Source organism: Amphiura filiformis, chromosome 1 (genome assembly GCF_039555335.1).
Source record: "Amphiura filiformis chromosome 1, Afil_fr2py, whole genome shotgun sequence".
Taxonomy (NCBI): domain Eukaryota; kingdom Metazoa; phylum Echinodermata; class Ophiuroidea; order Amphilepidida; family Amphiuridae; genus Amphiura; species Amphiura filiformis.
The window spans coordinates 102,116,356-102,142,436 of NC_092628.1; the positions used below are offsets into that span (position 1 = coordinate 102,116,356).

Consider the following 26,081-nt stretch of genomic DNA (forward strand, 5'->3'; position numbering starts at 1 on the left):
ATAAATGCGCTTTCTTTACATATTTGTTGTTTTTTAATTAGATAACGCACCATCATATTGTTTATCAACATTATTTTTTTAGTGATTAAAACGTCTTTGTGTAATTCTAAAATAAATCGCACTTTCCACCAAAACGCCGTGAGCTACGTTACCCCTTTTTAACACGCGTTATGGAAAGAAGTAAAACAGAGGTATCAATGTAATTTGCGGTTTTGAAAGGAAACACTCATAGGTTTTTAAAAATCACAGTAAAAATCGTGTAGCATTTTTGGCATAGAAATGTTGTAAACATTGAAATTTCGACCGACCATGTTAAGATTGGTGAGCTACGTTACCAGGATTCTATAGTATGCACTTATACATGTACTTCCTAATAATATGTGGTCGAACCCCATTTATATTAGAATTAACCAACATAACGTTCTATCGTTCGCAAATCACATTAAAAACATTAAAAACCAGTGAACAACGTTACTGTGAGCTACGTTACGCTCATTTACGCATCTTCAAAACTTCTATGAAATGGTGAAATCGGTTTTACATTTCACTCAAGTGATCTTTAGTTTGCTTTTTATGACCTTGGATTGAGTAAAACCAGCCCATTTTGTAGTCGGTAACGTAGCTCACATTACATTGAGTTTTAGTGTTAAAAACATCATGACTTCCTGAAAGAAAAATATGCAAGTGGTGTTGGCAATTTTTTACATCTGAAAGTAGTGATACATTTACTCTTAAAAAACACAAAAAGCATGTCTTTTTGAACAACTTTTATTTTTTCAATTTTATAGTGGATTGGCACCGGACTTTGTAGAATGAGCGATATGTAGGTATGCCAGGCAAACCTTAGTTAACACATTTGCTAGTCAGCCAAATTCGCCGACAATGTCAATGCATATTTACATAGAAATTTAAAACAACTGGCCGAAGAAGGAAACCTACATAAATATGTTTTCTATACTTCACTTGACTAAAATATGATTTTTTATGGTGATAAGACAATCGCACATGGAATTTTAGAGGGATTTTGATAGCAGTTCCATTAAAAAAAGCTGCTATCATAATGAGAGTAAGATCTAGAAACACCCCCGAAATGCCGATTTTAGGGAACTTTGCTAGCTGAATCTTTTTGATGAAAGTCAATCTTTGACAAGATGTAACTTTGCTACGGAAAGTGCTATGAAAAAAAGGTTTTCAGTTTTGGCTTTGTTTACTCAAGGGCTTTAATTTAATATATAAAATGATGCAGTTTAATGGGAAATTTGAATTCACCTAGCATACCTACTATATGTGAGGTTTTTGCCGGTTTAAACCAGGCAAAAACAGGTTTTTGCCAGTTTTCCAGCAAAAACAGGTTTTTGCCGGCAAAAACCGAACCCTGATCACTGGCAATGGATGTCATCTGAACTGAACATGAATATTCCCTGAACATGTGAATATGGTGATGAATGCATGCTAAATCGTGGAGACACATACACATAGTTCCTTGGAACTCACGGTTGGAGCTGTGAGTTCCAATTATTGGAACTAGTTCATGAGTTGGCTCCATGCTCAAGTGACATTCAGGGAATTTCAGACACATGTTTTTGAAAGAATGGATGATATTATCATTGATAACAAAATTTGGGTGTAAATTGAAGTTGTTGTCATTGACAGAAAATTGATCCACCTACGATAGTGGAGAATAGGATTTATATATTTTTGTCGCAGTTAAGAGCAACATATATAATTGGTGATCAATAAAATGCGTATATTCTAGGGGTATTGACATTTTAAATATATTTATATTCAAAATAAATAACAATTGTGCTAATTGAGTTATGCATGATGTCACTTTCTTAATATCACTAAAAAAATCATGAAAATCGAACAACGCGTTCAAGAGTTACAGCGATTTTATTAATATTAATAGATTATTTTTTCGCTTCTCTCAGACAATCTGGCGCGAAATGTTTGGGACAGTTTGTTTGTTTTACACATCCCCGCTCCCCTTATTCAATTTTAAATGCTGAAAAATAGTAAAAAGTGGTTGCGCTCAATGTCTGCTCCAACATTGTTTCCAGGGGGAGGGGAGGTGGGAGTAAGCAAGTACATAACGCGAGCTATGAAACGTATCATGTATTTTTAGCTTCAATTCACAGGAATTTGATCTATAAAACATCATCTGTCCCAACGATTTTCGCACAAGATTGTGGGTAACCATGGTAACGAAACGACTCAATATCATAGAAGCCGCGATTTCTTCCCATCCCAGACCTCTTTCCCATATTCTGATATTATTTTGTGACTCCTCTCCCGTCTTTTATCGGAGTGCCAAAGACATAATAGCCATGGCTCATTCATCACATTTGTGACCGTTCACGGCGAATGAGCCGTAAATTCCTCCCCCGGTCAATTTTGTTTGATTTCGTGTTTTTATGTTTTATAAAACACCGACTCGGCTACCTATACGGCTCTGTACTATTCGCTTATTGTGCTTAAAGAGGAAGCCCCGCCAGCGTTCTTCTGGGGTGAACCAAACCTGCCTGGTTATCTATCAATTTAATCAGTGACAAGGTTTTAATGTTATTGCAATTAGCACCAGAGATAACTCTGTACCTGATTAATTTGATAACCAGGCAGGTTTGGTTCACCCCAGAAGAACTGCTCTGGCGAGGCTTACTCTTTATCCTTAAAATATAAGAAAAACATTACTTTTTATTTAAAACCTTTACATGGGACTTTTGATATAATGTTTATAAACGTTATGTTTACAGCAAACTATAAGCTCCAACTTCACTAGTCCACTAGTCATATTAAAAAAATTAGAAAACCGAAATATCAGACAGTAGTTAATCTCTGGAATGGAGAAACAAATGTTTTGAATAATTTTAAAATAATCTTTTCTGAGGTTCATTTTTTCATTTGGTCACTGTTTTTCCATTGATTGTTTAGAAAGCCGCGTTGAAAGCAGCCGATTCGTTTCCTTCTTTGACCAAGATGACCGAGAGAAACGGATAGGGTGTCGACATCAGGTATTGCTACAGAAAATATGAGAAAAGATAGAAAACAAAAACTTTAATAAACTCTATTATGTTGTATCAAATCCCCAAAGGAAAATCCGCATCCAGAAAGGTGCAACATTGTAGATTTGCGTTCTTACCATCATAATGGGCAAGTCGCAAGTCTGCAATGGATTTGTAATAAAGACAATTAATGTCACACCTCAGTGGCGTAGCCAAGGGGGCAGCTGCCCCCTGTGAAAAGTCTTTCCCCACCTCTTGCCCCCGGGATGGTGACCGCCCGATATGTAAGATTCTATTCGTATTTCTGACCAAATTACCCTCATATTTTGCCATTTTAGCCTAAAAAGTGCCAATTTTTAAACGCTTCGCGCGAATTTATTCCTCTTTTGTACCATATTTCACCAGTTTTGCTTCAATATGGCAAACATTTTCGCGCGCTTTGAGCGCATTTGTACCAATTACTGCTTTTGACCCCCCCTCTGAAAAATGCTGGCTACGTCACTGTCACACCTTAATGTCCAGAATACAAATGCCCAAGTTGGGATTCGGCACTATATTGACCACAATTATATGGACTGGAATGCAAAGAATCAGTTGCATCTGGTCTTAAAAACATAAGTACTTATAAATAGGCCTATAGCGTGGTTCTTTTTGTAAGTTTAAGTAGCTTTAAGTGTAAATCTGTCTGTTTCTGATCCGTGTCTACTGAGTGGTGTATGACTATCCTATTCTCAGTCAGTTGCTTTTTGGCAACTTTACTGGTAGAGATGGTGTAGACACATAAACTATAGGCTTGAATTAATTTGAATAGTGGGTACATCAGAAAATTGATGCCAATACAACGTCGGAACGTTGTATAATGGTTGTAGGATGACTGTAGGCATGACAGTTTTTTGACGTAAATTGGTTGGTTTAACGTTGTTATAACATAATTTTACGACCGTGGGCAAATTTTGGTTGGTTTAACGTTGTAGTAACAAAACTTGCCCACGGTTCTAAAATTATGTTTTTGCAACGTTAAACCAACCAATTTACGTCAAAAGAACTTTCGTCCTACAACCATTATACTGCAACGTTCCGACGTTGTATTAACATCAATTTTCTGATGTGCCCACTGGATGAGGTTTATTTTAAGATGGCAACCATACTGCCTATAAAATTATATGATCATGAACGACTAGATCCACCCCCATCCCGTTCCAGACAAAATTTGTCTTGTAAATTTAAATCCTGCTAAAATTCTATACACAGTTCTGATAGAGGTCTTGTGAGGAGACTTACATGAGCATATTCCAAAGCATTGCGACGTTCACCCTCACTTGCATTCTCACCAAACCATACAAAGACCTCCTTGACAGTATCGACCACAAACACGTCCTGTATGATATAATGTAAAATGAAGTAACACATAATTAAGGGAAGGGGTATGAACGTTTGGACAGTATTTATTGTGGGACATTAGAGCACATTAGACATATCGAATTGCATTCTGAATAGGAAGAATGTCCTTCTGATATCAAATAATTTTGATTTTTTGAAATTCGCAATGTAATTCACATTTTATGGCAAATCATTTAATATTGATATTTTTGATATTTAACAGTACTTGAAGTAAACTTTATAAATCTGATGATTTATACTTAAAGTGTATGTAGGTGGGATGAAAAGCCGACGATCAATTGAAAATTTTGACCTTTCGTATTGAAGATAGAGATTTTTCCCCAAAACACCAAAAAAAATAGGTCTTTTGGGAAAAAAAATCCATATCGTCAATATAAAAGGTCAAAATTTGCAATGGATCGTCGGCCTCGTCGGCTTTTCCTCCCAGCTACATACACTTTAAGAATATATCATTTAGATTTATAAAATTTATTTCGAGGACTGTTATATAGCAAAAATTTGAAAAATATCAAATTTTAATAATTTGTCATAAAATTTGTATTAGGCCTATATCGTGAATTTCAAAAATTATTTGATATCAGAAAGACATGCTTCGTATTCAGAATGCAATTCGATACGTCTGAGGTGCTCTCATGTCCCACAAAAAATACTGTCGAAACGCCATAAACGCTCATTCTAGATCCCTTAATGTAGTCATCATTTTTTATTAGATATTTTCTGTTCCGAATAAAATTAATATAGGCCTAACTCCACCAACGATCAAATTAAATAGTGATCACAAGTAATAATTACTGTCCATACTAGCGTCGACTGCTTGCGTGCGTAGCCATGTTTTTCTGAATTCGACAGTTCACTCACCAGACAACATAAGTACGTAGGCCTACATACTTGTACCATGCACATCCTCGTTTTAAATGTCAGATTTTATCTTTATCCGTTTGCGTTCACCTTTGTCATTCGTTAAAGTCATAATGTACGATCTTATAATATGAATTTGGTTATTTTTTTTCAAACCTGATTTTTTGCATATTTGTAATGTTTACACATGTCACAACTTGCACCTAAATGGAATCAGTCAAATTTGTTGTGTTTGTAGGTAAACAGAGCAAAGTTCGACATAATAAAGTCATTTCAAGAAATTATGACTTTATGTCCGCCCATAGAACTGCGTGTTAAATGGCCAAAATAACAAGCAGTGTTTCTTTCACGTTACCTCGTTATTTCAGCTCAAAATGGACAGAAACCATTCCCGATCATCAGCATTTTGAGTATATAATGACAAATTTAAAATTTGAAGGAAATCGTGCATTAAGCCTTTAATCAGTTCAATTATTAGTACATCTATGCTTTAATTCTAAAGAAATGCAAAAAACGGAATTTTATAAATTTTAGGGAAAAAATCACCGATAATTCCCCTTCACACCAGAGCACACCATGCAAATACGATCACAAGTAGACTTCCCTTGTTCTGAACTTTTTGTAAAAATGATCTTATTGGCGGGTCTTATTGTCATTATATTATGAAAATTACACTGATGAAAACTTCAGAGCATGACACGCACACGCATTGCCTGGTTTAGTTTGACATAATAGTATACTCACATTTGTGTCGAGCTTGCTCTTTGATACGCTGCCTTCTGAAACGGTGGTGAACTTCATCCGCCCTGACGCATCACTGATTCTACAATCAAATGAAAATACACGGGAAGAATAAGTATCTAGTGCCCCAAAAGGGACACCATGATTAGACCTATAAGTCTGATCAATCCTAGCTGTGTTACAGACCGTGTACCTATATTATCCATAGGGAGATAAACTACTGGGAACCACACCCTCTCGGAAACCATAGTGGGCACACTATGACTCGCCGCGACCGCTTCGCGGCTCGCGGCTCGAATTCGCCGCTCACCCCCCCCCCCTTGATCGCAAGTCCGACATTATCGCGAGTCAGTCTTTAACAAAGACTAGAGCAATCCAAACATTCACTTACAGACCACATAGGCCTATCAAGAAACGTGGTTCAGTTCTTGATACAGGATCACTATTAGGACATCAATTGTTTTAGCAAATGGTCCCGCCATCCATTTATTTTCTAAATGATCTTAATAACAAGTTTTTTGAAACTAAATCTACCTTGTTGAAATAATTTTAACTATAAATGTCCTATGGGCGCGAGGCGTGCACAGCGTTTTTTCATACAACACAGACATGCATTTGGGCATATTGTTTTCTACCTCCCTTTCCAGTGCAGGGCGCTGATGGGCGTGACGTATATAGGGGTAGCTGAAGAGTAAGTCTGTCACCTCGGAAAATATATTTTGTGTATAATCAGAAAGGAAAAAAAAGGTAAATTACAGTTACACAAATGATGGTTTCAACGGGTTATATGAGCCCCGGGTATGAGCCCCTTGGAATTCTGTTTACTCACCAGTGGCGGCGAAACAAAGGGGGTGGGGCACGGGGGCATTTGCCAGTTTGGGAAATTATCCGACCCCCCCTCCCCACGCCCATTTTATTCCCCGTATAGTGGTTATTCATTACTACGTCAATGAAATGATTGCTCATGCATGAAATTCTTCCACATACGGTGTTTCTGGAAAGTGACCTCTCTTGAAATTATATCACAGCAATATTTATGTTAAAACAGTAAGGCCCTCATATAAGTTCAACACAAAGTGGGTGATTCTATAACTTGGAGGGCAAAGATACCAACCGCCAAATTCGACTGACGTGTGTGCAACGTGGGAAGCGGTTACTTATAACAACTCCAGTTCCGCTTGGGTTTATTGAATACACTCTATTTCCCCACCCCTCCCGCGGAAAGAAAATAATATGCATACTTACCTATGTATGGATGGTTGATAACTGTCCTTCTTCATGAAGAAGTGACCGGACGAGATGGGGGCATCCAATACCTCTGAACCAGCTTTGCCAGAACGCTCACTCAGCAACTGCTGCAAAAACTGAACTGCCTGTATAAGAAAGATAAAGTTATGTTAAAGCCATATTGTAATTAAACGGGGGGGGGGCTTCATTCAAAATCTCGGATTTTGACAGCACATACAAAATCTCGGATTTTGACAGCACATAAAGTCTTGATTTTGCAGGCTATTTTAGTTTAATAAAGTACACTACATTTGTGTAAATATTATGGGCGCCCTCCTCAGCCATGTCAGCAAATATTATGGCTTTTATGCTGACTTCTTGTGCGGTAAATCAGGTTCAAAATCTCTGCAGGACCCCCTCCTCATAAAAAAAAAATCAAATCAAATCCGCTCTAACCGTGGTTCAGCCTCATGCTCAGCAGAAAAAGGTAGTAGGCCTAATCTTTCCCAAACCTGGTGTTACCAAAGCTACAAAGACAGGGTTTTTTCAGGCACTTGTACATGTATTACCCATCGCAACATATGCATGCATGGCTAGATGTGAGTTATACCTGGTCCCATGTACCCATACCTAGTGTATGGGTACATGGTATAACCAGGCATTCAAACAGCCACGGAGAGAGCTGTCAAAGAGTGTATATTTCAAAACATGATAACTGCACCAGTTATAAAAATTCCCACACACATACCACTTATAAAATGCACTCAAAGTCCTTATTCCATATCTGAAAAATATGATCCCCAATTTGTACTTACTTTATTGATAAAAGTCTAAATATCCACATGACAAATTCAGCTGTACATGTCCATTGTATATGTTCACAACATGACCCAAAATCATAACCTTTCAGACCTTAGACACATGCACAAGGCCTTGATAGCACTGCCATGTGCAGTCAATGGCCCAACATACTGAACAAGAGACTGGTTGAGAGTCCATGTGTTCATTGACCTGCACATGTCAGCACATGCTTCAACTGGTGATGTGTCATCAACCTCATAGTCACAGTCTCTGTTCTGTGGGGTATTGGTAGAATAACACATGTCTTTATGAAAGGTCAAAAGTTAGGGATTGTTTTGTCAGACATTTTGAGAGCTAGATTTGATCAACACCATTTGAAGCATGTTGTAGCTTACAAGCAGGACACATAATTTCAGGATATTGACTACAAATTTGGACCAATAAATTTCCAGAGACATAATACAACCAAGGAAGCTTACTTCAAAGATGTAAAGGGCAACAGTGACATGGTAAGTGAAATAGTTAGGGAAGAATACCTTGGTGTACATTTGAAATGTAATTTCTGGTTTTGTACATGGACTTCATGTCTCTCCCTATTCCACACATATAGATGTGAGTCATGAACCCTCATCAATGTAGAATGTTGGTGCTGACGCAGATTGTTTTAAGTTCACTGGATTACAAAAAAACTAATGTATTTTGAATCAAGATGGTTTGAAGAAGAAGCTACTTCCTAATGCAAGGGAAGATTGGGGGCTCTAGCTCGGAGACTAGGATTGATAGGATACTTGCTGGGCAACTCGTGTACAAACTAATTGCTGCTGATCGTCAGGAGTGGCGTGCCATCACAAAAGTAACGAGCTCACAAATGACGCAGACGTACCAACCAAATATTTAAGTGTAATATTTACTAAGTTTTACAGAAGGTTTTTCCAAAAAAATTGCTGCCGGATTTGAGCACGATATTTTAAAGCGTATACCTATTATATATATATATATAGCATATGTATTTTAAGCAGAAGAATTAAATAGATTGGTGCAGTTGGATGAAGATTGATGTAAAGAGCTCGGCTGCGAAAATATATTTGCTTATGAATGTACGTTGACCGACTTCGAAAAAATGATATGCCCTTCACAATCTGCATGTCCAAATTTACAGTAGACTATTTTATTCTATAGTGAATGTTCATCTCCGATTATAAGTGATATGATGAAGATCATAATGCAGGGCTTCAACATGTTCAACCCAACTCTTACAAAAATATAAGGATAATATAAAACCATTTTCGGAAAATATAGGGATAATAATATAGGAACATGTTAGGAAAAATATAATTAAAATATAGGGCAAATGATGTTTGTAGAATAGAGGATTTTAATCGACATATTTTACCCAAAATGTACAATATTTATATATTTAACAGTCTCTTCTTACTAGTGCGGAGTGCGGACATAACTTCCACAGGTAATGGCCTCCTCCATTCCCCTCAGTCATTCCTATCCACCACTTAAAAAAGGGTATGATCATCTTTGATAAATTCATCAGGTCTGTAGGTTATCCATGACATTCTTAACAGAACTTCATCAGATCAAGACAAATCAAAACTTTCTGGACATTTCATCAATCATCGTTTAACTTCGTCAGCAGTATTGGTGTTTTGAAGTGATATTTGAGCAGACAAGTTGGAGCATCATCAGCCCCTGTGTTGAAGCAGCAACACAGCTGATGAAGTCAACCGATGGTTGATGAAACCGTTGAAACGTCCAGAAAACGAAGTGTTGACTTGATTGGTCTTGATCTGATGAAATTCTTTTTGTCAAGCCTATGATCATGTGCAATGAATTGGAGATAAATGTGTTACGTGCTCAAATGTTGATAAAATTGTTTTTGTTTCACACAAAGACGTATAGTGTAACACTCGTAAATGTAAAACAGACAATAGGACAAAAATGTAGAAAAACATGACTTAAATTGATGCATGGAATGATACATGAATTTCTTGTAATATCCTACTGCACAGTATCTTTAATTATACCTTAAAGCCATATTATAAAATTTGCTGAGGAGAACGCCCTCAAACTATTTTAAATTCTCTGCAAAAGTCAAGACTTTAGGTGCTGTAGTTTTGTCAAAATCCGAGATTTTGAATAAAAAGCAGGAACCATCGTTTTATTATTACGATGGAAATATTAGTCCAACACGGACATGCACAATACATCCACGGCGTTTGGGATACACATACACACACTCGCCTGTTTGTAAATACGTTCAAACGAGGACCTCGACTTTAGAAGGATCTAACCGAGGACTTACACCCCCGTTTTTAATCGACACACCGTGGACCTCACGCAAACACACCAAACAACTTACTATCCAACTGAGACCCGTCCTATATCCGCTATGGGGGACCTATCTTATGCTATCTTATATGCATATTTGCATCATTTACGTCATCCTTGGCATAGTTTCAAACCGAGGACGTCCTCGTTTGGAGGTGTGTCCTCGTTTTACGGTGTGTATCCATATGTAGGTCCTCGTTAGACGGCATTTACAAACGCATACCCCCCCCGAGGATCGTACCGTATTACAACCGCGGGTATAACATGCATTGGCGTTAGTAGAAAATTCCAATTTTCTATACTTTACCTCACTTGTTTGGCTGAAAATGAAAAGGGGACATATCTGACAGTAAAAGCTAACGTTTTATGGAAAATAAATACTAATCTATTTTTACAGGAATGTTATAAGGGTGGTGCAATAATTATGTGTACCCCTGGGGGTGAATTCTCAAAATGGTCTGCCAAAAATCGCTTGCCCCCCTTTGGCCGTGCCAAAAATCGCTGCCCCCCTTTCGACGTGCCAAAAACCTTTGCCCCCTTTTGATGTGCCAAAAAATCTTTGCCCCCCCCCCCTCACACATGCAAGATTTTGGGGAACCCGAATTTAAAACCTTAACTTGTCTTATCATATAATGCGAGCGCAGCGAGCAGGAAATTTTGCATATTTGAACGTGTTCCTAACGTTTTCCTACGCCTTTTTAGGGCGTAATATAAAATGGTACCCAAAATATCTGTGCCAAAAATTGCTTGCCCCCCCCTTTCGACCTGCCAAAATCGCTTGACCCCCTTTGACCTGCCAAAAATGCTTGCCCCCCCTTTGGCCTGCCAAAAATCTTTGCCCCCCCTATAATTCACCCCGGGGTACATAATTATTGCACCACCCCTAAATTAAACATATACATGTATCATGTATGATGGAAGTGCAGTGGACAGTTTGGTTTTATCAAGTAAATTATACTGATTGGGGCCTTTGCTGTTTTAATCTAGCAATGATCTGCCTGACAACCCGTCTTCGAGAGAGAGATCGAGAGAGATCGAGAGAGAGAGAGATCGAGAGAAGAGAGAAGAGAGAGAGAGAGAGAGAGAGAGAGAAGAGAGAGAGAGAGAGAGAGAGAGAGAGATTATTTGCCGATGACTGCATTGTGTATCAAGAAATCAGATCTGCTGAAGATTCAAGGATTCTTCAAAATGACATAAACCATCTCAGTCTGCAACCAATTCGAAAATGGGTTTCAATCACCCCAAATGCCTTTTAATGAGATTCACTCATAAAACAAGCAAATTGTAAACCAGAGCAACAAGTATAAGATGGTCTGCTTGACGTAGTTGATCATTACCTTATACACAAAAATCAGATCACCATAAAATCAAATAGAACTTTGGGACTTCCCCACTTGTGACAAAGTGTAAAATGCACTTGTCTGTCAACTGTTGGAATATTCTCAGACAATAATGGGATCCTCACATTAGATTCAGAGGTGTGCAGCCCTGTTGGTCAACAATGGCTATCCAAGACAATCAAGTGTTTCTGACATGTTGAGATGCCTTCATTGGGAGTAACTGGAAACAAGATGCACCAAAGCCTGCCTATGTCCCATCTAAAAGGAGACTCATGACATCATACCCAGTAACATATCACCCAAACCAAGACTAAAAAAAAACTACATCTCACTTCATCTTATCTACACCCACACCAGAGCCAACAAAAAATGGCTATTTGCAGTCACTTGGAACATGACACCACCAGATGTGCACCAACATGGTCACCTTTTATGTCACAGATGGAAATGTGGACATGAACTTATATCTGACCAAATCTGTTCACATCTAAGCTGCTGAACCGCATCCTTAGTTTGCATGTGTGACATGTGGTTTTGTCCGGGGGGGGGGCACTCCCTATCTGAAATGGCAGGGATGTGCCTCGGCCATGTTAAAAGTAGGGGGCATTCAGGTCAAATGTACAATTACAAAAATATGGGGTCATTCAGTACACAACCTGAATAAAAATGGGGTCATTCGGTATGAAACTTTAAAAAGGATGGTCATTGGGGTAACAAAAAGTAAAATGGGAGTCATTGAGTACAGGATTGCCAAAAGAGTATCATTAAGTACACATAAATAAGTGCCAAACTGCGTAAAAACAACTTGGCCACCTTGGAAATGTGAAAAATCTCATTATTTCTGGAGGAGAACACAAATACCACCTAAATTTGGGAATTAAAAGGGGTGTCATTGGGTATAGCAGGAAATAGAAAAAGGTGGTCATTGAGTACATGAATTTTTTTAAAGGGGGTCATTGGGTAATAGGTAGGACCATAACACAAAAAAGGGGGTCATTGGGTACAAGCCGGTTTGAAAAAGGGGGTCATTCCCGAGGCACATGATGCGTATCCACTATGGAAGTGCCCCCCCGGGGGTTTTGTCACATTTATTAGGCCTTAAATAGTCCCCTCATTTGGCATCCTTGTTTGGAAAACTTTGTTACTTAGCCTATCGCAAGATATGTTAATAAGAGTGCTATTATTGCTATTGTCAGTTATAGCGCCTTTCTCTAAAAGTGGCACAATTGTGATTTTACCCTTTCATTGTTAAGGGGGTACTATACACCCCTGTGGTAAATTTGTGACTATTTTTGCATTTTTCTCAAAAACTACGAACACACAGTGTATTAATTGGATTCCTTGCCCCAATAATATACATAACTTTTGTTACCAGTGTGTTATTAGTTCTTGAGAAAAATGCAAAAATAGACACAAATTTATCGAGGGGTGTAATACCCCCTTAACTAAACATATCTCGAGATTAAAACAAGCAAATTGAACAGAACAAACGGCATTTGAGAGCTAAGATTACGCCCTTGACGTTGATGTAAGCATCATGTCACAACGGTGTTTTCTAATTGCCAGAGAAGGCGCTTTTCACCTGAACAATATTTTTTGAGACAGAGATATAGGAAATATTGGGCCGGTTGAAGCCCTGCACCCAATAAACAAGTAATTATTATGCATATTAGGGAATCCTGACCATTATTTTAAATATGCCTTGCAAGAGTTGTTTGTAATAGCTTCTCATTAAAATGATAGTTGCTCATCACAGTTTGACCCAATCATCATCTTGGCAGACATCTTCAAAGTACACGCTGAACTTTTTAGTATCTCGGACTAAATAAAATACATCATTTAACATCCTTTTTTCCCCACATGAGGTATTAGATCAACAACTTTTGATAGTTTCATCTGAAAGAGGAGACACTAGCAAGCATATATCAAGATTTACTTGTCTCATTAAATGATTTGAAGCGAAAAAATGTCATTTTGAAAGTAGACTTCCGACTGATGTCACCACTTTTGCTAGGCCTCTTTAGTAAATTACAGATTATGGTGTGTTTGTTTTAGATTGCACTAAGACCACAATTGTATAATGAATTGCATTAATTTTGCTTATTAGTAGTGTAAAAATAGATAATTAACAGAAAATATACCCTATATGTACTTTTAACGAAAATTGTGCAATTTTATGATTTTTGCGATATCTGGTGGTCCCTAATCATGCTAATGCCCCATACTACGTTTTCAGTGAAATATCGGTGGTTTCCCCATCTATGAATCGGTTGTCCAACAACAACTTTTAAAATGTGTGCTTATTTTATGTCATAATGGGTTTGTCGAAAGTTAAATTACCCAACTATGACATTTTAGGGTCAAATCATAGCCATATAATGAAGTTAGAAGTAGTCCTTAATGCTCCGTGTGTACAATATGCTGCTGCACTCCAGAAGAAGCAGCAGCTGAACAAGAAGTCAAAACCAACCTACAAAAATAACAAGAACCTTAAAACCAAGCCAGTAAAAGAAGACAAATAAACAAAAAGTGGACAATGAAGATGATCCTAACAAAATATGTCCTGATTGGGGACTGGAGGACATGAGGCCCTATGTCACACGATCGATAACGCAAAATAACGAAACATTTTAATAAAACCTAAGAAAAGACAAGAATATTGTAAAAAAACCACAAATATTCACAACATTCTGTAAAACAACGGAAAATATCAGTAGATATTCTAAGGTAACACTGAATTTCAGGAGATATTCTAAAATAATTTGCTTTTTTAAGGATACTTTGCGTTATCGATCAAGTGACATAGGGCCTGACATTGGTCATGTTGGTTGTGGTTGACTCCAGTGCATGTTTTGTAAACTTTTCTGGCATTTGGCATGGAGAAGATGTGGGCTCGGAAGAGGACTGGAAAGACCAGGACTCACATAAAATAAACACCATACTGATATAAGAAACTCGTAAGAACGATTAAAGGTCTCAAAATGGTTGACAAACATGGTGCTAGTTGATGGTACCTAATTATGCCCCATCATTGGGGCAATAAGGACCACTTGACATCACTGTAAATAATGGTGTTTGAAAATTAACGCATTTTCGGCAGGTTATTTATTATTTCAACTTTCTTTATACAGGGTAGCTCCTTCAGTGTAAAAGCACTGCTATTCTTGGAGGCCCTGTGACATACAGTCATGTACAGGTGTAATTTATTACACAAATATTAAAAGAAAAATATGCAATACCATATTATAAAGAAATTTCAAGAATCATGAAAAATATGAAAATCAATGAACAGTGTGGATTGTGAGAGCTCTTGGATTTAAATTCACTTAAGCAGTATACAGACTTTTTATTGTACGTACAATATTGTATGTACAATATGTACGTTATTTAATCTATTGCCATTCTATTTCCAGTAATGTTTAAGTTCTAACGAATGTTTGATGACGTAAAATCGATAATATATTTCTGCTAGATATTGTATGTAACATATTATCGATTTTTCGTCATCAAACATTCGTTAGAACTTAAACATTAGTGAAATAGAATGGCAATAGATTAAATAACGTACATATTGTACATACAATATTGTACGTACAATACTCGGAGTCTGAAGCTAGCTTGAGGCTCAAGGAAATATAATTAGTGCGAGTGTCAACATCAACAGAACTATTCCACAGATTTGCTGCTCTCGCCTGAAACAATCTCTTACCAGAGTTATTGTTAAATTGAGGAACAACAAGTGAATTGGAGGAAGTACCTCTTGTGTCATAATCATGTGTGGATTTGGTAAATGAAAATTTGGAACAAAGATAATCAGGAGCTCTGCCAGTAAGGCATTTAAATAACATAATAAGAATATGATTATTCCACCTTTTATCTAGTTTAATCCACTTGAGAGAAGACATCATTGAATCAATATTAGTTCTGATATCAGCAGAAAGAATAATTCTGGCAAAGTTGTTCAAGAGAATTTGTAACTTACTTGACAGAGTAAGTGAACAGTTGGACCAAACATGACTGCAATAATCAAAATGTGGCATGACAAGAGAATCAGTTTTTTGAGAAAATAATTTGGAAGATAATATTTCACGCGACGAATAACACCACAACGTTTAGAGACGTTGGAAGCAATTAAATCTAAAGTTTATATGATGTGTGTCACATACACGGGGTGCAAAACGGACTAAGAGTGTTCTTCAGAACACAATATAATGAAACAGTAGAATACTAGACACAAAATGATACACTCTACTATGATGAAATATATTCAAATAATAATTTAATATTTACATTCTATATTCTTATTCACATTCCATATTCACCTTCATATTTCAATCCCACAAATAATAATCAATATCCAATTAAATAAGATTATATCTTTAAACTCATTGTCTCGAGACATCAGGAAAACACAACACCAAAGCAATAATTAGACTCTGCATTGCCCTCCCGATCATGAGGACCATTTATTAAGCTATTTATGACCATTCAACAATTTTATATTCATATACATAAATATAATTGAGATAAATAATGATAAATAATGATAGATTTCATAATATAATAATAATATAATAATCATAGCACTTTCATAGCAGTTAAGACATAATATAAATAGTTATTTATCTTCCAATAAATATTATTAATAACACAATACAAGAATTATTGGAAAAATGTGTACAACAAGCCAACCACATAGGCTGGACATGCAAGAATTGACTTCTGTATCACATTTAACCAAATTTCATCTTAAGCAAATACAGATACCTCTTTGGATCAAACAGAGGATTGAATTGGAAAACAATATTTATAACGCAATTATTAAATAAACAGAAATCTCCAAAAGAAGAAACAATGCCAACTCTATCAATGAATTAAATCTTTAAATCCCTATATAAGCTGGTAATTATTGAAAAGTCCGCCAAAATTTACTATAAAAAATATATTAATAAATGAAATAATCCACTGACAAAAACAATCAAGCCAAAAAGATACTTCAAATAAGCATAAATTACTCTACATAAAGCGTAGTAGAAAGTGGAGACAATCTACAGACAAGTTTCATCAGGTATTGACGAGACTCCATACAAAGCGTAGTAGAAAGTGGAGACAATATACAGACAAGTTTCATCAGGTATTGACGAGACTCCATACAAAGCGCAGTAGAAAGTGGAGACAATCTACAGACGAGATTCTTCAGGATTTGAAGAAAATCCATAAAAAGCATACATTTCCCTTTAAAAGCGTAGTAGAAAGTGGAGACAATCTACAGACAAGTTTCATCAGGTATTGACGAGACTCCATACAAAGCGTAGTAGAAAGTGGAGACAATCTACAGACGAGTCTCATCAGGTATTGACGAGACTCCATACAAAGCGTAGTAGAAAGTGGAGACAATCTACAGACAAGTTTCATCAGGTATTGACGAGACTCCATACAAAGCGTAGTAGAAAGTGGAGACAATCTACAGACGAGTCTCATCAGGTATTGACGAGATTCCATACAAAGCGCAGTAGAAAGTGGAGACAATCTACAGACGAGATTCTTCAGGATTTGACGAAAATCCATAAAAGCATACGTTTCCCATTAAAAACGTAGTAGAAAGTGGAGACAATCTACAGACAAGTTTCATCAGGTATTGACGAGACTCCATACAAAGCGTAGTAGAAAGTGGAGACAATCTACAGACGAGTCTCATCAGGTATTGACGAGACTCCATACATAGCGTAGTAGAAAGTGGAGACAATCTACAGACAAGTTTCATCAGGTATTGACGAGACTCCATACAAAGCGTAGTAGAAAGTGGAGACAATCTACAGACGAGTCTCATCAGGTATTGACGAGACTCCATACAAAGCGTAGTAGAAAGTGGAGACAATCTACAGACGAGTTTCATCAGGTATTGACGAGACTCCATACAAAGCGTAGTAGAAAGTGGAGACAATCTACAGACAAGATTCTTCAGGATTTGAAGAACTCCATACAAAGCATTCATAAAGCCATCACAAAGCGTAGTAGAAAGTGGAGACAATCTACTGACGAGATTCTTCAGGATTTGAAGAAACTCCATACAAAGCATTTATTAAGCCAACACAAAGCGTAGTAGAAAGTGGAGACAATCTACAGACGAGATTCTTCAGGATTTGAAGAACTCCGTACAAAGCATTCATAAAGCCATCACAAAGCGTAGTAGAAAGTGGAGACAATCTACTGACGAGATTCTTCAGGATTTGAAGAAAACTCCAGACAAAGCGGAGAGTAGCATAATTTGACATACTTTTATTGAAGCATCTTGGACAAATGAGATAACTGAATTACCCTTCCAGCTACTGGGAGGGTGGGTGGGATTTTTTGTTCCAGTTTGATCGGAGGAGCAAATGCAAGTGGCTTACTAAGAAAGGTGTGAACACAACAAAAGAAATGGAATTAAAGCAGAGACCTGATTGGCTGCACCCACTAAAGTGCCATCTGAATGGCCAAGAATCTGGGATTGTTGCTATAACAACACAACAACTCCTACATCATTCCAATACCATGACCCAAATCAATATCATAAACTTTCAAGAGGACTTGATATGGCTCAAGTGGAACTGATAGGATAATTGTCCAGATTTGGCTGCACATGAATGCCCAAGTTTCCCTGATGCTGAGACAATCTGGTTTTTAAAAGATTTTCAACTTTGAAAAACGTCAATATATTATTCAATTGCTCAATTGCTGTACAAATTGCTAATAATACATCACATGTTTAATAATCTCAAATGTTCAAAAACATGAATTGTCAATAATACATCACATGTTTAATAACCACAAATGTTCAAAACATGTACAAATTGTATCAAGTTTTAAACTATTAATGTTAACTAGTAACACGAACTTTCGACGTGCACTAGTCCACATTAAATAAACAAAAGTTTCAACAAAAGAAATCAATAATTAAATACACAAAATTAATGATTGTAGGCTTCAATCTTGCCAGTAATATGCTATCAAGTCATATATACTCAAATATAAATATTTGAATCAAAATTACCCTTTTTGGTGTATTTGGAATTCAAGCATAAATTATTACAATACACAAAGTTAATTGCAGGATTATCCAAATACCAAAAATAAGTTTTCAAACCTAGATCAAAACAACATTGTTTTGTTATCACAACCTCATTGTGATACTCACAATTAAATGTAAGATTCAAGAATTATAAAATACAAAAATTATATCTTTGGAACAAGTTCAAAGAACAAATTGATTTGCTATCAGATTCACTGACAATATTTCACAAATATGTAAATCATGACGTTCCTTTGAATGAAATTGTTTCAATAAGGTTCCACAAGTCAGTTATCTCATAAGTGAATAACTAATATTCAACACAAGTATATAATTTCACAAACCAACAAAATAATATTGAATTCTTGTATATTTATATGATTCTTTACAATTCTAAATTTCAAAGTACAATAAAGTTGATACCGACAATGTTTGGCGGTGGATGAAATTCATCACAAATTCAGTTCATATAATGTGTGTATTCTTCATTCCAGTCTTTAAACGGGTTCAGCTGGATGTTCTTGGATGAGTTTGAAAAACCACCATCTCTCTGGACTACCATGGATACATCAGTATTGTATACATGCACGCAATAGTGGTGTTACTTTAACCAAGACGAAAAGGTCGAGAACTGCAAAAAGATTTCACAAAATAACCAAAAGTTTGTAATTTGCAATGTCCAAAATACATTTATGAAAAATAAAAAGGAAACGTGACTGTCTTTCACAAAATTAAACAAAATGTCCAAAATTACTTAAATTCAGAAACATCTTTTCTGATCAAGTTGAATATCAATTTTGGGATTGACAAACGTTTTCTATAAGTTCTCAACTCAACATGTTCAAACAATATTACTCACATTTATATCATAAAATTTGGTACAAGCATACAGTTCTCTTGTACTGATTATACAGGGTGAGTCAAAAAAAGTGCAATAGAGCAAAGAATTGATATTTATGTAAGAACCAAGTTGAACTTTCCCATTATTGAAAGTTACTATAAATGCCACACTCAATAGTCACCTTCTGTGAAAAAATGAAGTGACGCGCTTCTACCGTTTAATTTTTATGAGTCATTTTGCTGCGATACCCAGTTTCATTATTTGTCCACGAGGTACCATGTATTTTGAATGGGAGCATACAATGCATGATAAATGCACCAGCTCTGAAACTGACTTTAACTTAAATAAGGTTGATTTTTGCGTTATTTTCATTTCTTTTTTTCTGTTCAAACACACTTTCTATCATTACAAGTCCTTCATACCTCACTAGACTCCAACTCCAGTTTTTTTAATGCCAATGTATCCAACTTACTGGATGTTTTGTAATTCACTCCACTCCAATTTGCGCGCATTTTATTTCGATATTTGAAAAACCCGCCTACAAATTTATATGGTTTTGATAGAGAATAAACATCTTTAAAATAAAGGGAAAATGAAAATAACAACAAATAACGTTTCTTCTCCTTAAACCAGACCAAGGGCAATAACACATTGGGTGCTCCATTTTATTTCAATGCCAATGAGGTTAAGAAACTGGCAGTTGTTCCAAATCTACCTTACACAGAGTGGGCTGACATTCAAATTTTAGGTATCTCTTGGACAAACATTAAAATTGGGTATCGCTATAAAATGTGTCATAAAAACAAAACGGTAAATGCTAATTCCTTGATTTGTTCACACAAGATCACTAATGAATATGTTATTTATGAAATGATTTAAAACATAAAAGGTTCAACTCGGTTCTTAAATAAAAATGGATTCTTTTCTCTATTGCATTTTTTTGACTCACCCTGTATAATGTGAATAAGCGCAAACAACTTTTAATATTGTCTCTATAATAAATTTCTCATTTCTCAGGTGAAATTAAAACAAACATTTCTTCAAATGATTTCTTATAGAAAATGTGATAATATTTTAGGTGCACAACTATGCATAACTATCACAAGATAAAGTTAAATATTCACTTTTAATCACCAGCTATCATGTTTGGATGAATAATTACTTAAAACAGAGCATGCATAAACACTTCAATAAATATAGATAAATTTACTCACTTCATATTATGTCTCAGTTGACTTGCAGCAATTGCAGATGACGTCATTGCACAAACTCCAGGCTACACTAGCTCTTCTGGATCATCTCACAGATGGTGTGTTGTAGAATAAAATTTTGGCCAATTTGCTTCACAAGCAAAACTAGATAAAAGTCTCAATACTTTCTATCATTTAAACTACAAACAAATTTGACGCATCGCAAAAATTGAATTGCTTTTTGGAGATGGACTCAATTCCACCTTCACTCCAAGATCTCATAAATGCAAGTAAAATAAAATGCATCTTGGTTGCTTAGTAGCACCAAGAGTCCTAAATAATTATGCATGTTTTATTATTATTACACAAAGTTGAAAAACTGCAATACAATGAAAATGGAACAGTCCATATACTTGAACTAAATGGACTGACATAGGCTCCCTGGGGGAATCCCATTGTAATTAAAATCAAGAAAGTTCTGTGGATATGGAAAGGTGTGAAATACAGACTTGAACTGGCAACCCATGATCAGGGAAAATCTCTAAATTAAAAATCACTGGAAAAATTCTAAACTCTGCTGTGACAATGTGACCAAGTCATGTGACTATCAAAAATAATTCCAAGATATTTGAAGTTGTCAACTCTCTCAATAGTATCACCCTCATAAATTAAAGAAATGTTTTGGTACTTACTAAGATTTTGAGGGGTACCAAACAGCATCAATTTAGTTTTGCTGATATATTCAAAGTGAGGTGGTTCTTTTTAAACCAGCTGGCAATTTTACACATGTTAAAATTGAGACTGTTTTGAAGACATAAAGGATCTGATGAGCTAACAAGCAATGAAGTATCATCAGCATACATTACTGTTTTACATATAACACTATCAGGCAGATCATTTATAATAAAGGACCTACTATAGACCCTTGTGGAATTTATTTTATTTTCCTGCGGTACATAGCTGAATAACAGGTCTATCAAATGAAACCATTAAAAACAGAAACAAGTATTAAATAAAAGTCAGGTATGATGAAAACTAAAAATGGTGGTCCCCACTTTAACCTAATTGACCAATCAGAGGCAATGTTAGATCGGCAGGTAGTGCTCAGGGGGTTAAACATGCTTACCTTGATATCAACTATTGGGGCCACCCCTGGTACATAGAATGGCGAGGCGTATTGCACACCACAAAGTAAACATATTATCCACAACGCCTTCATCTAAAAACAAACATATAAAACAACAATGTCAATGAATATATTCAAAACGATCAATAAAATTGATTCCTTGAGACTGAATAAACAACCCAAACAAGCCTTGAAATAAGCAGGCACAGGGAGCAAATTTTGCTCCTAATTCTTGTAAAATTCACATTAAGGAGCAATTTATTTTTGAATTTTTGCACTTGATGCAGTAATGCTATATTATTGTATATGTGGAAAAAGATTTACTATTTGAAAATTGCAGCCTGTTTCTTCAAATATTGCTCCTGGTGCTTGTAAAAGTCCCAGTGAACCAGGAGCAATGTTCAAGAACAAATTGCTCTTGGTTCCAGTCTGCTTATTTCCAGGCTTAAATCCCAACAACATAAAATACTGCCCACTATAACCCCCAATGTCTCAATCACAACAGCGCATCAATATTTCACCTGCACTATGCCGGGGCACTACGTACGGCGATCAGCACATAAGGCCATAATGTGTTATTTGCTCCACAGCAACGCCCTCAATTTGTTTGAATTTCTACTTTTTGCACCATTGCACCGCTGTCCGTCTTCTAGTTCTAGTTCTACTGGATTTATGGGTAGACAACTTACGTTGTATCGCGCCCATCTTGTCCTCATGAACCTAGAGGGTTGATTGAGTGCAGATATCAGAACCGGGGATGTTCCTCTTCTAGCTCTGACACTTTAACATGTACAGGGCACACCGACATCACCTGGCTAACAATTATTTGGTGCAGCAGAGACACTAAAATGAACACACGGGATCGATGTACGTGAATTGCTATGCACGATTTTGATATCAGACGAAAATCTTCGGATACCGGGTTAGAAAATGATGAATATCTTTCGTAAATGATTTCGTATAAAGAAACCAGATGTGGTTCCATGCACATGAATATATATATATTGAACAGATATGATAGTCGTTAGCTTGCGCTTTGAGACAGTAGCTTGCGTCTTGAGTCAAAAACTGACAATAATTCCGCAATAATTCTGATTTATATGTGCCGAATTATACAGCGCAGTGTATAGGCAAATCGTGAAGGCATTCTAAAAGAATATGACCTATGGCATACCATGCTTGACTGACACACAGCGAGGTGAGTCACCGAGCTAATCGGGGCTATTGTCAGTAGCCTTAGTCAGATGTCCTTCGGCCTATTATATTTAACAGGTCGATATGTATAATGGCCATGTGTGGCGGTGGATTCAATCTACCATGGCGATTTCTGCCATGAAGATATCGGGGCGATGACACTGTGCAGGGATGAATCCTCCTGAACACTAGTATAGCAAGCCATTGGGCCCATTACGTATTGCGACAACGCGTTGCTTCCAATAAACAACGCGTTGTTAAACCAGTCAATAGGAACATAGCTTTGGGCAACGCGTTGCTTGCCAAAGCAACAGCTGCCTTTCAGTGAAAAATACCCCAAAACTCGATCAGTGGAGCTACGCTCGTACATGTCAATAGCGTCATTATCGATTGGATTAGTCGTCCGTAGCGGACAATTCGGTCGCTCATTGGATTAATATTATCAGGAGGTAATAAATTTGCATTGGACAATAGATTACTATATAATGGTTTAGTACTAGGCCTACATATATCTTCAATAAGCGGGTTTATGGCTGGAAAGGTCACGGTGAATTTGCCGTGGACGTATGTGCACTATGGCTTTATTTTTTCACACGTACTGAACATGTATACTTATTAAATGTCCGTTATTAAAGTGAAGGCAGTGATCCTAAAAGAGTCTCTCCGCTTAGGCGACGAAAACAGAAAACCCTTTTCTACGGGCCCGACCGTAGAAAGATTTTGAACAAATTGGGAAAAAAAATTCCTGTACAAATGAATACCGACCAAAATTTCGACAATTTTAAGAACATTTTTTCTTCTATTTTCCCAAATTGCAAATATAAATATATACAGATTTTGGTGATTTTTTGGGTTATTTCCAAAAACAAAAACAAAAACAAAAACGACCGACCGACCCTATTTGGAAGGTCCGTCCGCCCGTAGAACATGTTTTCTTTTTTTCGTCGCCTTACAGATAAATGATGCAGATCGATGTATGTTACACACAACTATTAATCATCAGAAACATCGAAGTCAACAGTGGAAAGCGTTGAGATGATTGGCCAACCTAAACAACGCGTTGCCGACCTAGTGAGTTGAGCAATGTAAACAACGCATTGCTTTGGAAGCAACGCGTTGTTTTCGAAGGCAACGCGTTGCCAAAAACTCCCTTTCTATTGGCCGACTTAACAACGCGTTGCTTATTGAAAGCAACGCGTTGCCGCAATACGTAATGGGCCCAATACGCTGGCGAAGTTACGTAATAATCGGATTAACTACCATAGCAATAGGTGAAAACAATTTTTGAATATACCGCGCTGCACTGATACGTTCACGCATTTACTTATGCATTGAACCATATCATGCTGGTTACTTGCACCTGTAAGATTAGTATCTTTGAAAAGACCAGTATTGTGTTCAATCTATGATTGCAGACATACACAGGTGATGAGTGTAACCTGCTTGTAGTGAAGCGCGATATGTTCAAAATTGTTTTCACCTATTGCTATGGTAGTTAATCCGATTTATTACGTAACTTCGCCAGCGTATGGTTTGCTATACACGGGACCAAGGGCTTCACGTGACTTCCGAATCACGGATGTCGAACATACACTACCTATATCTGCACGTGCTAAGCAGTTCCCGACCATACAGGAACTTTTTGAGAGGGAAGAGAATTTTCACCTAAGGCAAGCCCAAGGCTCGAACCCTTGCCGATCGTATCTCCTGGCCGACAGCGTAACACCTTAACCGCTCGGCCATCTCACCCCTTTCTTGACGTACAATCTGTGTGCTTACGCTATTCATGTTACATCTTGTTTGTTCGTCCTAGCTGTGTAAATCTACGCCAATATTCATGACTACAATACGTTCAGCGAGCTGATACACGCATTGTAGGTGCTGGAATGAAATTGCAATTTTCTTAGTTTTACCTCATTTGTTTGGCTCGAAATTGAAAGGGGACAATGTGATCAGTAGCTAATATTTAAATAGGAATCTATTTTTTATACAAATCACACATTATTGCTTTAATAAATATGGTTTAATTCCTCATAAAATTAACATTTAAATACGGTATTTCATAATAAATTCAATGATTGTAAATTGGGCAAAAATTCACCTTCATCACTGTAAAATCCAGTTGAAAAATAATGACAATAATAATAATAATGGTGGTAAACAACTGGTTGGTTTTACATGCTTAATCGAACAACTTACATAACAATAATACACCTAATTTGGCATGATTTGGGTGACAAATCTGGACCTACTAGTACTATTGCCAGCTCCTTAATGATGCCACACCTATATCCTATGTTTACTTTATTGTTAACATCACTAAATAATATACAGATAGCGGTAGCCTACCAGTACACGATCATGTCAGAAATTAATATTTTGTTCTGGGTCTGATTATTCGGACTAGCGGTAGCCTATCTTTTATTATATAAAACTTTCATCGGAAACTAACTATTAAGTTACAAAACACTTGCGAAAATACTTTAGGCCTATTTTCATGAAGCACTAGGCCAAGTTCATACACAATTAACGAAAGCTAACATACACAATTAACGAAAGATTATGTGGAAACACATAGTTTGATCATGGTTATTAATTCAAAAACAATACAATACCATTGTTATTCCGAAACAATGCATCTGATGATTTGTACGGTATTAATTTTGCAGTTAGCATTCAAAATCATCATCTTTAATATCTTACAAACCGTGCGCGCACATCACTTTTTCAGTATAAATCTTATAATCTGACACTAACAAATTTCAACATGACTAAGCACCAAGTTTTAGATTATAACTTTAACTGATTTACTATGAATCAAACAGTGCTATTTCACTTCATCAACTTTCTTAATGAAAAACAATATAATTAAAGAAAATGTTAACTTACCCTGGCCAGATACTTTCGATTACAAACTTATTCACTTCTTGCTCCTCTGAGGTGAGATGGTGACTGCCCAGGGTTAAACC

General features: G+C 36.6%; 1 protein-coding gene across 1 annotated transcript; it reads right to left on the bottom strand.

Moving 5' to 3' along the window:
* Positions 1-480: 480 nt before the first annotated feature.
* LOC140160966 (gelsolin-like protein 2) lies at positions 481-26,081 on the bottom strand. The gene is made up of 6 exons (XM_072184324.1): positions 26,002-26,081; positions 21,919-22,011; positions 7,248-7,375; positions 6,006-6,084; positions 4,284-4,379; positions 481-3,017 (listed from the first exon to the last, which is right to left on the bottom strand). The coding sequence occupies exons 2-6, from the start codon at positions 22,009-22,011 to the stop codon at positions 2,928-2,930; spliced, it is 486 nt and encodes a 161-aa protein (XP_072040425.1). The 5' UTR covers positions 26,002-26,081; the 3' UTR covers positions 481-2,927.